This window comes from Henckelia pumila, unplaced genomic scaffold (genome assembly GCF_033568475.1).
Source record: "Henckelia pumila isolate YLH828 unplaced genomic scaffold, ASM3356847v2 CTG_461:::fragment_3, whole genome shotgun sequence".
NCBI lineage: Eukaryota > Viridiplantae > Streptophyta > Magnoliopsida > Lamiales > Gesneriaceae > Henckelia > Henckelia pumila.
The window spans coordinates 2,383,082-2,397,144 of record NW_027331831.1 but is presented as its reverse complement, the minus strand read 5'-3'; the positions used below and the strand labels follow the sequence as shown (position 1 = coordinate 2,397,144).

The following is a 14,063-nucleotide window of genomic DNA, read 5'->3' as shown; positions in this document are numbered from 1 at the left end:
TTTTTATATGGCTGATTAAAATGTTGTATATTTCTTGAATCCATAGTAATGCAGCCCATTAACATACACAACCATATTAACAAGTCTCAGCTTAGTTTTCATGGGATATCTTTAATTAATCTTCTAAAGCAAAAAAAAGTGGACAGGGAATCTGATATTTAGGCGATGGGAATGGGTAATGATTTTCAGCTAGAAAGCCCATTCATAAAACAAGATTCACACAAAAAGTCAGAAAAAAAAAAGCAACTAAACAAAGAGATTCCCATTCACTAACATCCTGTTATTTAGTGTGGATGGATTCATCACTTACTCAACATTCACACTGAAAACATCACTTCTCTCCTCTTCCTTGATCTTGGGCAAGAAAATTTTGAGAACCCCATTCTTCATCTCGGCTTTGATCTCATTAGTCTTGTAAAGTTTCTCGGGAAGATCGATTCTGCTACTGTACCTCTGCACAGTCTCTTCCTCTTCGGACTCTTTCTTGCCCTCGCCTTTGATGATCAGAGTGCTCTGCTCCACCGATACTTTGACTTCCTCCTTGCTCAGACCAGGCATGTCCACACGCAGATGAAGACCGTCAGCTGTTTCTTTAGCGTCCCAGTTTCTTCTGAAGCTCGAAGTTACAGGGGATTCCACAACTTGATCAATCATGTTCAGGATTTGGCTCAGGCTACTGCGTGATGAGAATGGGCTGAAAAAATCTGCACTCATACCATGCTTGCGGACGTTATTCGATTTCCATGAAAACAAACAAAGAGTTCTCTAATTCCTACTACTTCCATCACACATTTAATTCAAAAGCTCACTGTATCCGCAACAAAATCTAAAAATTCACAAGCCGTTTCGTCAGGGTAACACAAGAATTTCATTACCAAACAGAGGAGAATATGCGAGCAGGAATAATACCAACTGATATAATTAAAATTTACCTCCTAAGACCTAGAAATGCTGAAAATAAACGACAGTCAGCTGAAATCATCTAAATACGGCAATACTAACCAACCACCCGCAAAAACAGCAACACGAAACAGAGGTTCCAGCATCACGTATAGAGCTCCTCATTATGCGACAGAAGAAGGCTCGTCAAATAAAAATAATTACCTGAAAACGGTAAGAACACGCGGCGATCCGGTCGATAACGTTCAATATCAATGTCACGTTCATCGCTATCGTACTCACGGACGGCGTTGGAGTTGAAGAGCCGCGAGGAGGTCGGCTGAGCCACCGCACGCAGTGGACGTAGGGACCTCGAGAGGATACCGGAGGAAACGAGCTTCTTCAAGGCCAGTGAAGACGCCATTGCAGATACGGTTGAAAACTTGGAGGAGAAGAAAACTTGAGGATGATATACGGAGTGCTAAAAGCGAGTGAGTTTTTTAGCGCGTGTGATCAGAGAAGGGAGATGGTGGCTATTTATAGTATGGATGGGAATTGTGTAGAAGTTACTAGGCGTCGAGATGGTTCTGGACTCTTGACTGAAGCATTCATAGGCCCATGAAATTCTTAATTGGGCCTATTCCTTACAGTACTTGGGCTTATTCGTACGGTATCTGCTCTTACTGGGCTTCTCCCAGAAAGTTTCCAGACGCGAACCCAATCCAAAGATGTCGGCCAATATTCGAATTATTTGATCCAACATTTTGGATTAGATAAAATTTCTTCTGTTTTTGAAATAATATTTGGTCTATTTTTTTGTTTGTTTGTTATATTTGGTCTATTTATGTATACATACATACATATATATAATTATATTATATATACAAGTAAGATGTTATATTTTTTTGGATTTAAAAGACTTGTGTTACTGGAGAAACTTTCTATCAATAAATAATGGTCTGCAACAAATTTGAGCAATTTTTCTATACTTGGTGGAGATTTAATCTTTCATATTAATTACCCACGGGTAGGTGTATGCTGTAAAAGCCCAAAAGACCATTTGCGATTGCTTTCTTTTCACTTGAATGTCAATGTATATATTCAATTAAATCTTACATGAACAGACACGGCCCCAATGAACCTCTAAAGGTAGTGATTCAATACTTGTGAAATCCATTTTTTTTTTTTCAGTTGAATCACACATATATTGATAGATTTCCACCCTTAGATGCAATATTAATACAGTGCTTGCACAGATAAGGTGAAATTTACCTATATATAGACATGATGACATAACACTAATTGAGAACAGATTCTAGCCTCCTAGGTGCATAAAAAGCTGAAGCATACATTTTGGCATTCAAGTTCAAATTCTAAGATACTATAACCATGACGATGACATGTTAGTTAAACTTGAATTAATGACTTTGACTGACAACTACAATTCAATTAACCACTTCATGTTCATCATTTTTTTAAGTTTTCTTTTTTGCGTCGCGCTGCAAGCATAATCTATTCGACTTCAAGCCAAGATGAATCGATCCCTCAGTTGGGACGACTTCTCCCATGCAAGAACTAGTTTAGTCCTTTTTCCCCAAAATTGTATCGGTAAGTACATGCAAGGGAATTGATCTGGAGGGTGGTAAACTCTTAATTATTGAAAAACATTTGGAGGTATACAGTATGAGATTAACCACTAAACGGGCAAAACAATACTGAAAACGAGAACGAGATATCGACACATTCATTTCTGTGTTTCATCAAGAACCAGCTTTCTAGGGTGTTTTCACACGGATATCTATGGAGAAGGTACTGTGCCAAAAAAATGGACGGCATATCCAATCCAACTCAATTCAAATAAATCAAAACAAAGATGACTGAAATTGAATCGATGCTTGGTGAATCAACAAAGAATCGAGTGAGCATCACAACTTTTTGTTGAGCACAAATGGCCCGAGACAAACAGATGACGCTCCAATTTGCATAAAAACACTCGGTTCTATATATCAAACAAACAAACATTGCAGCTAGGTATCATTATAGAAGTTATCCCAACAGAACCGTACATTTCAACCACAAGAAAACATTTGTTACCGACAGCAGCCCTCTCACCATCCTTGCTCCATAAAGAAAGGTCACTAATAGTATGGATTGTCCATTTTCTAACATTCTTAAATAAGAGCATGCTCGCATCCTGGTGGCTTGAATGTAGCTTCTGCTATCAAGAACCGATGTATAAATAACGTTATAAATTTTTTGATTACCACACTGGAGGTGCAGACAATGAGTTATGAGGGAATACGAAGTGTCCTTGATCGCCACCTGTCGAGTGTTCGCCTCAGATCACACTAGAAGGAAATCATTTGACTTTTTAAATCCAGTATCTCATAGAATCTAAATCAATCCAAGCAGTTACAACAGCCGGCTGATATTTTCATTAATGTTAGGCCATGTATCAGCACAGCTGAACTAGTTAAGTCCATGTCCAATAGGCGAAAAACAAATCGGGTAAGAAAAGTTTACCACAGCTGTCCAAGTAAGCAACAATCACAAGCAAGTGGTTTGATTGAATAACCAGAATTACCGAATAGATCGGACTCGAATTTGCACCAGAGCATCTAAATAAACAAAAGAGAAAAACCCAAAATTGTGATAATTGGCATATATTTAATAGGGTAAATAAACCGGCAGGTTACCTCACTTTTGTAAAAACAATAGTTCTCCATCAGCAGCAGTACTATGAACGAACATGTTATCTGTTCTTTAAACTACTTGAGATGAGTTGATCCCATTCAAAACAGACAATAACAAGCTGTGGGTTCGAGAGGAAACCATGTAAAATACATGGATCAATCAACCCAAAGTGCGACAAAAAGTGTCATGACGATAAATTTATACCTACCTCAGTTTTACTCCTCTAATTATATTGATGAAAGGGACACGGTATAGTCTCAATAGAGCTGTGAGAACAAAAAACAAGTTCACTCATAGTGACAACCAGAATTTGAGACTCCAAATCACACATACATTAAACTTGGGGGACATAAAAATGGCTACCTCTTCAGCATTCAGATTCAGAAATTATACATACAATCTTTTAACGACGAACAGGACTCCTGGATGACCTCCTGTTACCATGCCTGATGGGGGAGCGAGATCTGCTTCTGTCACGGTCTCTATATCTATCTCTACTTCCTTCCCTTCCATTCCTCGAACTATTGTACTTAAAATCGGATACCCTTCCCCCATCTCGGCTTCCTCTGCCGTTCCTTTCACGAGATCTCTCATGATAACGATCCCGTTCTCGTAGTCGGTCCCTCTCCCTGTCTCGATACCTGTCCCTGTCAGCTGAGTCAATTCTGTGTTTGCTCTCATGTTCTCGATCCCGTTTCTTCCTCTGTTCTTCAACTTCTTTCTCCCTTAACAATCTTTCTTCTTCTTTTGCCTTTTCCTTGGCTGCCTGGTGATTGTATAAATTCACAAATGGGGTATAAAGAGTATGGGTTATGTATATATAACGTCGTGTAATTACATTACTCTCCATTGAAACATAACACGTAACATACGAACCTTATGCTCAGCCAGAAAGTCACGAACCATGCCGTAGCCCATATGCTGCTTACCAGTGACATGTGACTGAGTTCTCTCTGCGGCATCATTTGCCACCAGAAAGGAACCACATATTTCACATAGAGCCATCTTTTTCTCCTGCGCAGCCAGTAACAGTTTATCCTGCTGTGGTTGCTGAGTCAGAACTGTCTTCTCAATATTCAGTATCTCGACCTGAAAAGCATGGCACTCAGAGTCAGCAGGTCTAGCCCAGAAACTCTTTTAAGATTGAAAAGGAAATAGCAGATAATAAATGAATAAACTTAAAACACCTTTCTCATGAGGGCCTCAGCTTCATCAACCTTCCCTTCCTCACCAAGAGACTCAACTTGTTCAAGTAGGTTTTTTATCTTCTCTTCCAGTATAGACAACTGCTCAGATTTTTCAGCAGAAATCGGAGGTGGAGGAGGGACTTCAACATCTTGTTCAAGGCGCTCACGGCCACGTCTAACTCTTCTATCTAAGTCTGAAACCTAAAAATTAACATAAAATAAGGTCACATCATGTGAATCTATTGAGTCATTGAACTTCATAAGTGTTGAATTGGAAACTTACCAGTCTTTCGCAGAAGTGGGCTAGTTCAGCTTCAAATTTGGGCACATGTGAATCATGTCTTGGGGAGTTCTCAAAACTTATAAGAGAGAAACAAATCTCATCACAATTGTGGAATAAGACAATAAGCATGATACTGGTCAAAAAAATTATAAAAGGAATCACATCAATGCCCATGTATCCAGTTTTTCAGAGTCCTCTAGTTAATAGATTAAAGTTGTATCAAAGCATACATGGACCATGGACCATGGAATCACCTCAATTAGTAGTTTGAACTGGGACTGCTGGCACAATTGTGGACACAAACACAGAGAAACAACATACATGCAGTGGCAAATACAATTATGCTTATGACGCAAAAATAAATATATGATGCCTCGAGAGCTCATGCATGCTTAACTTCAGATTTGTGAAGACAGTAAAATAATTAATTCCAACAGGTAGCTAATACAATTCTTCTTGAATAAGCCAGCATTTTGTGAAATGATTATCAACTAATATAACAACAATTAAATTAAAGAGAGGCGCGAGGCAAGAACTGCACAAGGATCCCTAGAGAGGCGTGAGGCAAGAAATGCATGGGAATCTACAGGTTTATGGTATAAACAGTTAATACACATGAATAATCTACAATTAAAAAAAATTTAAATGGAGATTTAATTTGTTCGAAATGAAAAGTTGAAGAAGTTCAACATCTAACTATTTTCAAGCTTACTCAATTAACCAAGAACATAATCACTGGAAAATCATCGTGACAAAAAATTCTAGATCGATAAACCATTCACTACCTTTCCTTCAATTTTGGATCATGAATCTTTGGGCACAATCCTGTTGCAACAGACACAAAAATGACTTGTAAGCATAACATGGAACTGAAAATAAATACAACAGTTAAATAGTTGCAAAAATAAAAGGAATAACTTTGGTTTGTTCACCGAGAAATGATAAATCATTCAAATAAAAAATAAATGTCTTTGGTTAAAATCTTCAATTGAATTTCCTACCAAAAATTGCAATAAAGATTAAAGGGTGTAAGGAATGAAATGTTAGAAACTGCACCTAGATCACTACGAGTGTTGACGAACAAATCGTGAGGGCAAAATCGAACCATATAGAATCCACAAACTTCCTTGTCGTCCCAGTTAATTTCGCGGTAACCTTTTCTCTCCTCATCGGTCAAATTTCGTGCTGCAAAAACCATGGAAAATTGTTGAGCTATCAATGACCATTCAATAGCAACCATAAGTTCAGGGTAAACTGAAACAGAACATCTTGAAAAAAAAATACACAGCAAAATGTAGGGATTCTGAAAATACATGGAATCTGTAATCCGCTAAAAAATAAAGTAACCATGGACCAGACAATCAAGATGCAATAGGTTTCATTAAGCAAAGTCAATTCATGTTCACGAAAATTCTTAATGTAACGCTCAAATTTGGTTCCGTCATAAGCAACCGATGTTCTACAAATTAATTGAACAAAAATGGTGACAAATTTTTCAACAAAGCAAAAAAACAGACACTATAAGCTAAAAACAGAAAGAGAAAGGCTCATCGAATCGGAATAGAAACAACAAGGGTTTCAAAGGAAGTTGCATCTAACCTGCACCCATGAGTTCATCGAGCAAAGCTCTTTGCGCATCCATCGTTGAGATTGAAGAAGGTGAGACTTGAATTCTATAAACAGCAGCAATAATCGAAAGATCCACAGAACGACGCAATCTGAAAAACCTAAGATCGTTGGAGGTGAACTGAGGTAAGGAGTGTGTTTCGAGATAGGGTTTCTTCACACGATTTTTTCAATTTAAGTTTTGTTTGATTCCTATACAGACACAAATTATATTTTTAATTTGTTTAGAAAATGTTTTATTTTTCCCCCTTTAGTATAATTTATTTTCTTTCATTATTCTTGTTTTAATTACATTTTTTTTCAATATTCTAAAATAAGTCTTCTATTTTCTATTCATTATTTCATCTCTATTCACAAAAAAATATATATATAAAAATAGCATCTATTTTACAAACGTATAAGCGTGTGTGATAGTATATATTAAGAATTTTGGTTTTTTTTAATAAAACAAAAATATCTTTCTAAATTTTTTTGAGAAAAACATGATTTTTTACTCATAACACATACTCCTTTCAAGATACCAACTCCTTGTCCATTCACAACTCCAACATTGATCATCTATATATAAGTAAGTATACACATATATATAACACCATAAATTTCTCGACACATCAAAAATTCAAAACCAAATAAGAGGCTATATGGGTTCTACAAAATACGATATATGCGATGCTTGCAGGTTCAATTCCTGTGACAGCTCTTGGCAATGTTATCGGAATCAATTTTTCGGCATGGATTACGAACAGCTGCCGGACAGCACGAATTCTTCTGAGTCAAGTGAGGATCATGATGCCTGTGGCGAAACAATGATAGAAGAGAAAACCATCATTCATGAAGAGGAGAGAACCGAGTTTCCAAGACTTGAAAGAAAGGAGAAGAACAATTGGTTGGGATTTAATGGCTGCTTTGAATATTTGAAGGCTTTATTTCAATAAATTTGTCTGAATATTTTGTTTTTGTCTCAATAAATCATAGTAATGAAAGTTTGCATGATGATCTGTTGAAACATGCCAAGTAAACATGCAAGAAAAAGGATGGAAATAACATTTTCTACTCACAGTTGGTTTTCTACTCACTATTGATGTACTGAGTAATGTATGCCACCATTCTCGAAGATATCACGAGGTTTACATTTCAAGGATCACATCCTCAATCATAGGGTTGATTTGGACAACAATCCACATAAACAAAGAATTGGAAAGTGAGATGCATCTGATAAGCCTGAGATCTTTTCCTTCGCAAAACCCATCAATCATCAACCATTTGAACAAGTAAATTAAAATATTGACCTAACAGAAATCTCTTTAACGATGGCCTATGATTTTCCTCCTCCCACTTCAACAACTTTCTTTTTATCGTCACTGTTCTCAGGAATATTTTGCATTTCAAGCAGCTTCTGGTGTTCTTCACTCTCTTGAGTTATTACTTCTTTTGCTGGTTTAGATTTGCTGCTAGTAGATCGTTGATACAAAATGCCCCCAATCATGCAAATCAACAAGCCAACAGTTCCTACAAAGGTTGAGTGTTTATCCCAAATGACGAGATTTATCACAACGGTCAGTAGTTTGTTCACTATGCCAAGAACGGTGAATCCTGTAGCTGATATGGCTCTGCGGCAAGAGAACCCAAAAAAGGAGATGGCTAAACCAAACAGACACGATAATCCCACGGGCAAAACCACCTGAAAAGAATGCCACTCTGACTCATCTGAAATTTCATGCTCTATCTTCTTCAATTCTCCCATTATAAGCAACTCCACAGGAAACAACAGCAAGGCTTCAAGATTATTGTACAGAACAAGACCCCATGTGTTTAAACCAATTGTCATAACTACATGTTTAATGTAAACAAAATCTATCGACATGCTCACCAAATACGCTAATGCCCAGCTATAGGCCATTAAAGTGAACTGATAATCTGTTACGACGTAAAGCACACTGCCACCAAATATCGTCCCAAGGGATAACCATGTTTTCAGAGAAGGCCAAGGCTGGTGCAAGTAGAGGGTTTCACCAATGGCAACAAATATGGGGACGACCGAGCGAAAAACAATGAACGTGTCGACATTAGCATGTAGGAGGAGTTCGCTATTTGTGAATAGGGACAAGTAAAATATAAATGCAGCAGGCAAAAAGCGCCACATTGTAAGAAGATCGAGCTTATCGTGTTCTATTAACTTAAGCCATCCACAAATCAATACTCCACCTGCACTGGTTAAATATTGCAGCGCTGTTAGAGCTCCAGGGTAAGGAAATTTCATGACAGCCCATTTATTTATTATGGATAACAACGAAGCAGATATGCAATAACCCGCGGCAATTCCATAAACCGATACTTGCAGCAGCAAGCCGGTGCACCAAGTGGATAGAGTTCCAGATGGAACTGATCGCACATTCGAAGTCTTTCCATCTTCAGGATTTTCCACATCATTGGACATTTAATCTGAAAATGAAGAGAAAGAAAAGCACTCCTAATTAACTACGAGCTTGAAATTCGTCGACGATTACCCCAAAATTATATATCAGCAGGAACTTCATCCAACATTTTTGTGAATACCGTGAAATGAGATTAAAAACAATTTATCAAACACTTATTCGATATTCATCCAAAACATCTATTAAGTACCCACACTCTGGTTATCTCAGAGTTTGTTAACAATCATCATAAACTGAGTTCTGAAGCAATTCAATCCAATATTTATTTCCAATTCAGTCCATTTCCATTCAATATGAGCTATTTCTGCGAGATTTCACAATTTAAGAAGAAAATGTACCTCCAGGAAAAGATAAATGTATGTCGTCTTACGCGCCGCCGTACGTCGATACTTATGTCACCGGAAAAGAAGATTTGGACGTTAGATCTTCCCGTCAGGTGGTGGTGCGCCAAGGTTTTTGGGTGAACTGCTGGATCCGGTTTATTTACAAATTTCAATGTGCCATCTCAACTATACCTCATTTGCATAAACCCCCTTTTCACCGTTAATTTCACAATTTGATCCCTGTAGTTTTAAGTATTAATTATAGCATATATTTATTTTATTAATTTAATTAAATATCTGCATAACGTTAATAATTGTAAAATGAATATATTCTAGACCCACAGTCGTATATAAGATGAGTCGAATTAGTTTTTTAATCCAAAAAATTTTAAATTTTAATAATTATATATTTGACTTGCATATTTATTTATATTTAATTTAATAATGATTTTGGAGCTTAATGTACGTTCTTGACATGTATAAATCTTATCCATTATATGAGTTTATAAAAATATTCAATGAATCAAGTTATTTTTTTACAATATATTTAATCAATGGTATTTCGATGGGAGTTGGATAAAATCATGCACACGAGAGTTTATATGTGCCATAAGTATAATTAAAGAGGGTAAAATGATTTGTTTAAAATGGCAACGTAGTTTGATTTGTGATATGTGACAATGAATGATATTAAGTATATGGATGATAAATTTGTTAAGATGGCATAAACAAAAAATGAGGTTTAGAGAGAGGTGAATAGATTGTTTTTACAATTTTATTCGAGTTTTAAATATTTTAGACATAAGTTGGTTCTAGACTTCTAGGTAGTTCGACTTCAAATATATTTGAATATTTGATATAATAATGTGTTATATACTTAGTTTCTTGCGGATTTAAGTTTTAAATATATATATAATATGTTTGTTGCAATATTATATTGATATATAAAATAAATTCGAAAAGTAAATACACATGTTTGTTTATGAAAGTTCGAAATCAACTAATTCTATGTATTCACTTTTTCTTTAAGCGGAGAAAAAATCATTAAAATATGTCCAAATCACACAACATGGCCAATTATTATCTAGAAAGCTCGTTGAGACGTTCAAATCATATAACAAAACGATTTACATGGGCTTAATACAGGTGCAATGGTCAAATCATACAACAGGATCCAACCATACTTTCATATCACAATATAATAATTTATATGTGATCAGAATACAACAGAAAGTGCTAGATATACAAATTGGTTTTAGCTTATTTAAAAACTATTCACACTTTGGGATATTCTAAGTGATTTGAGTGAAAGAATTAGATTGCTTGAAGCATAGATTTTATTGAACAAGTCTTTGAACTTTGAACTAGCTTCATAGCTTGTTTCACTATTTTCACATTTACTCTATTTTTTTGCCTCGTTGCTTGCTCATATCTATTATTTTTTTCCCCCTTAATTGATAGATCCAAATCCCAACGATCGACTTTTTCTCGATATCTGCACCTTATGATCTATATTGTCTCATTTAAAGCTCTTGTATGATTTGTCTTTGAGATTCAAGTTATTTGACACACCTTAAGTATGATCACTAATAATCCATATTTCGCTGATAGTTTTTTATGATAGTTGATGGAGTTACACATCTCTTAGGTTTTGCACTACACACTATCAGGTAATATCAAGGGATGAATGTCATTTGAAAAAAATGTGTTTCGAGACGGTTCATCCGTGAGACGGGTCAATCTTACGCATATTTACAATAAAAGATAATATTTTTAGCACCAAAAGTAACAAAATTTACTTGTGAAACCGTCTCACCACCGGAGATTTTGTCAAGAAATTATGTAGATTCAAAAATCTGAAGGTCTAACAAAGAACTGTAAATACCAATCTTACATAAAGAGAACGGGTAAGAACACAAGAAAACAAGGCTTTTGGGCATAGTTTTTTTTAAGAATCTGAAGTTCTAAGCACCAGGCAAAGATTTCCAATCACTAGATCTCTTGAAAATTCTGTAACCCATTCTTCTTTCCCATTCCAGTTCCTGCAAGATTAGCCGAAAGGATAGATTTCGAATCGGGCTTCCATTTCAAGTCCTTGAGAGAAGAAAAAGCACTCGAAGGAGTACAATCCTTTATATTGTTACATGATTTCACTTTGAGGCTCTTAAGTTCGTTCCAAGAAATGATCACCGACTCCAGACCATCCGTCGTTATCAACGAGCACCCTTCCAAAGATAGCGATCTTACTCTCCTGCGGATGAATCAAAATAGCCCAAGTTAGACAAATGTACACAGCAGAAAAGTTTGGTTATTGGTTTTTATATGGTTAGGTGGCATCATATTGCCTATGCAACTCTCTTTTTCTTGGTTGTTCTTACATTATATCAGCTTCACTTGGATCACAGCATAAATGAAGTCGAAAACGTTAAGATATCAATCAAACACAGAACATAAGATTTTCAAAATCTTGCTGAACATGAAAGGAATAGAAGAATCTCATTACCTGAAAGCGCTTGCAGTGCTGAACATATCATCATCTATTCCCCAGCAATTCTTCAGAACCACATCCTTCACGTTTTGGCACGCAACGAATAATGCCCCTAAAACCTTCTTGTCCCTTAATTGACACTTCTCGATATGCAAATGTTCAAGGGCGGAACAAGGTCCTAAATGCTCATCAGCTCCGGAGACCCGATCAATTTGTTTACACAATAAAAACCTTAATGTCTTCAACTTTTCGCAATAAGGAAGTGCGAATATCCATCCATCTTCCATCCTATGATCACAAATAATCAGCTCTTCAAGAGTTTGACAACACTGCCCGATAGCTTTGATCCCTTCATAACTCCCTTTACATCTGCTCAACTCAACCTTCACCAATTTCTTACACCCTTGTGCTAAAATAGTCAATCCAAGATCTGAAACTAATGAATTGTAAGAACAATCCACAGCACCACTTAACCTTAAAACCTGTAAATTCTGATACGCAGCGATTCCACGGAGAACTTGGTCGTTGCACATATGTAGCTCAAGTTCTTGCAATGCGGGGCACTCCTCAGCCACACTCAATATCCCCATTTCGCTCGAGTTCATCACTGTTAATTTCCTCAAATTTGGGCACCCACTGGCCAAAATCTTTAAACCTCTGTCGACTTCATCAGCTTCCAACACAGAGTTTTCATTAAAAAACCGATCTTTCATCTCAACGTCATGACCAACATGAAAGGACGCAGTCTTGTGAGTACAAATAACACCAAAATTTCTTGAGGAAATCAAGCACCCATTAACCAAATGAACACGAATAAGATTAGGGAACCTCGAGAACAGTCGACCTGAAACCAGAAAATCCCAATCAAGAATCTTGATGGACCTCACGAGCCTGCCTTGCAGACTGAGCCACCTCTTTGAAACAAGGAAAATGGAATTCCTCTGAGATCTTGGCACCCTTGCAAGAATCTTGAGCAATATTTCATCTGAAAGAAGTGAAGTGATATCAGAAACAAGATTTGTGAGAGGGAAATCATGGATTCTGCTGGTGGGCTGTGGAAATTCAGTTAGAGGTGGCCGTTGCCTTTGATTCTGGGGTTGGGTTTGTTTTGGGGTCAGAGAATGGCGGCGCATTGTGAAGAGTACATGGTTCAAAGCTTTCTTGTGCTTAAACCACAGAGAATTTTGGTTTTCTTTCTCAGGTGAAAATGCCATTGCTTGCAATTGCACTCTAATCTTTCCTCTTCTTTTCAGCTTCCAAGAATTCGAAAGGAAGCCTTGGTTTTTTGCTCCGTTTCTTCGTCTTCTCTGCAAGACTCCAACAACATATATCTCTCTGAATCACGGAATTTGGCACATTCTTTCCTCTTTTTTTCTTGTGATTTTTGAATAAGTATTTTTATTTATTTGCTCAAAAAAAATTTCTTGAAAGTTCCGCAACGAAACAGAAGATTTTAAAGTGTCTATGATAATAATCTTCTGCTTCAAATTTTTGTGAAGCTTTGAAATCCCAACGGCTTCTATGAATGTGGGGTCTTTCTGTCTCTACGCCAGAATTTGAAATAAGCTCTAGTTGAGCTTCGTTTGATCATTTTAAAAAATCAATTCAACTAAATTTTTATTTTTATACAAAAAAAAAACTCATTTGATCTAAGTATGATGTTATCTTTCTATATTACCATCATCGTGAAACATAGTATTTTTGGATTATAATATAAAATTTAATGAAAACAAGAATTTCTAAAACTAAAAATTTTTAGTCTAATATTATATATTTTTTGCATTCGAAAATTTAAATTATCGGTAGGCTTTTACTGATTATGTATTGGGGTTCCGGGAAAAGAAAGGATATCTTCATTATTATTAAATTGTTATTTAAATTCAAAAGTGATCATATTGAATAATTTTTCAATTACTATTTAAAAGTATATTGTATTATTGTTAGATATTTCATTGTGGAATTAAATAAAATAAATTTAAAAATAAATTATGTTCCTACAATTGAATTTAATTAAACGTAATACCGTGACAAAGTTTCATTGACATGAACCATGTAACATATTTCAAATAGAAAATTTGAATATTGGTATACTAAGAATAATTCTCTCCAAACTCCTATTTATTCCACCGGGTAGCGCAAATTAACAAT

General features: G+C 36.1%; 4 protein-coding genes across 22 annotated transcripts; all 4 read right to left on the bottom strand.

The window, feature by feature from the left end:
• Window positions 1-74: 74 nt before the first annotated feature.
• On the bottom strand, window positions 75-1,400 carry LOC140871823 (heat shock 22 kDa protein, mitochondrial-like). Its single transcript, XM_073274554.1, has 2 exons — window positions 1,105-1,400; window positions 75-704 (listed from the first exon to the last, which is right to left on the bottom strand). Exons 1-2 carry the CDS (start codon window positions 1,301-1,303, stop codon window positions 307-309), a joined length of 597 nt encoding a protein of 198 aa, XP_073130655.1. The 5' UTR covers window positions 1,304-1,400; the 3' UTR covers window positions 75-306.
• Window positions 1,401-2,757: 1,357 nt separating this feature from the next.
• LOC140871385 (uncharacterized) lies at window positions 2,758-6,825 on the bottom strand. 17 transcript variants are annotated; one of them, XR_012147695.1, is made up of 10 exons: window positions 6,643-6,825; window positions 6,100-6,228; window positions 5,829-5,868; window positions 5,044-5,119; window positions 4,761-4,961; window positions 4,450-4,662; window positions 3,937-4,339; window positions 3,782-3,839; window positions 3,576-3,635; window positions 2,758-3,497 (listed from the first exon to the last, which is right to left on the bottom strand). XR_012147695.1 is itself a non-coding variant. In XM_073273874.1 (8 exons), the coding sequence occupies exons 1-7, from the start codon at window positions 6,683-6,685 to the stop codon at window positions 3,977-3,979; spliced, it is 1,065 nt and encodes a 354-aa protein (XP_073129975.1). In that variant the 5' UTR covers window positions 6,686-6,825; the 3' UTR covers window positions 2,758-3,839; window positions 3,937-3,976. The 17 variants fall into 17 exon arrangements, 2 of the variants coding, with proteins under 2 accessions (XP_073129975.1, XP_073129974.1); XR_012147693.1 differs by having other exon boundaries at window positions 2,758-3,304; window positions 3,403-3,497; window positions 3,576-4,339; XR_012147691.1 differs by having other exon boundaries at window positions 3,576-3,691; window positions 3,782-4,339.
• A 137-nt stretch (window positions 6,826-6,962) lies between these two features.
• On the bottom strand, window positions 6,963-9,581 carry LOC140871384 (GDP-mannose transporter GONST3). 3 transcript variants are annotated; one of them, XR_012147682.1, is made up of 3 exons: window positions 9,443-9,581; window positions 7,728-9,111; window positions 6,963-7,462 (listed from the first exon to the last, which is right to left on the bottom strand). XR_012147682.1 is itself a non-coding variant. In XM_073273871.1 (2 exons), the coding sequence occupies exon 2, from the start codon at window positions 9,104-9,106 to the stop codon at window positions 7,985-7,987; it is 1,122 nt and encodes a 373-aa protein (XP_073129972.1). In that variant the 5' UTR covers window positions 9,107-9,111; window positions 9,443-9,581; the 3' UTR covers window positions 6,963-7,984. The 3 variants fall into 3 exon arrangements, 1 of the variants encoding a protein (XP_073129972.1); XR_012147683.1 differs by having other exon boundaries at window positions 7,746-9,111; XM_073273871.1 differs by having other exon boundaries at window positions 6,963-9,111.
• A 1,838-nt stretch (window positions 9,582-11,419) lies between these two features.
• On the bottom strand, window positions 11,420-13,129 carry LOC140871315 (F-box protein At5g07670-like). Its single transcript, XM_073273769.1, has 2 exons — window positions 11,931-13,129; window positions 11,420-11,678 (listed from the first exon to the last, which is right to left on the bottom strand). Exons 1-2 carry the CDS (start codon window positions 13,127-13,129, stop codon window positions 11,420-11,422), a joined length of 1,458 nt encoding a protein of 485 aa, XP_073129870.1.
• Between the last annotated feature and the right edge of the window lie 934 nt (window positions 13,130-14,063).

Excerpts from the sequence above, each read along its gene's own strand:
- LOC140871823 (XM_073274554.1), bottom strand. The coding sequence starts at position 1,303 with ATGGCGTCTTCACTGGCCTTGAAGAAGCTCGTTTCCTCCGGTATCCTC. Across the intron at positions 705-1,104 it reads CGTGTTCTTACCGTTTTCAG|ATTTTTTCAGCCCATTCTCA; the intron begins GTAATTATTTTT and ends GTATGAGTGCAG.
- LOC140871385 (XM_073273873.1), bottom strand. The coding sequence starts at position 6,685 with ATGGATGCGCAAAGAGCTTTGCTCGATGAACTCATGGGTGCAG. Across the intron at positions 5,869-6,099 it reads CAACACTCGTAGTGATCTAG|GATTGTGCCCAAAGATTCAT; the intron begins GTGCAGTTTCTA and ends CTGTTGCAACAG. Across the intron at positions 4,962-5,043 it reads CCCACTTCTGCGAAAGACTG|GTTTCAGACTTAGATAGAAG; the intron begins GTAAGTTTCCAA and ends GTTAATTTTTAG.
- LOC140871384 (XM_073273871.1), bottom strand. The coding sequence starts at position 9,106 with ATGTCCAATGATGTGGAAAATCCTGAAGATGGAAAGACTTCGAATGTG.
- LOC140871315 (XM_073273769.1), bottom strand. The coding sequence starts at position 13,129 with ATGGCATTTTCACCTGAGAAAGAAAACCAAAATTCTCTGTGGTTTAAG. Across the intron at positions 11,679-11,930 it reads AGCACTGCAAGCGCTTTCAG|GAGAGTAAGATCGCTATCTT; the intron begins GTAATGAGATTC and ends ATTCATCCGCAG.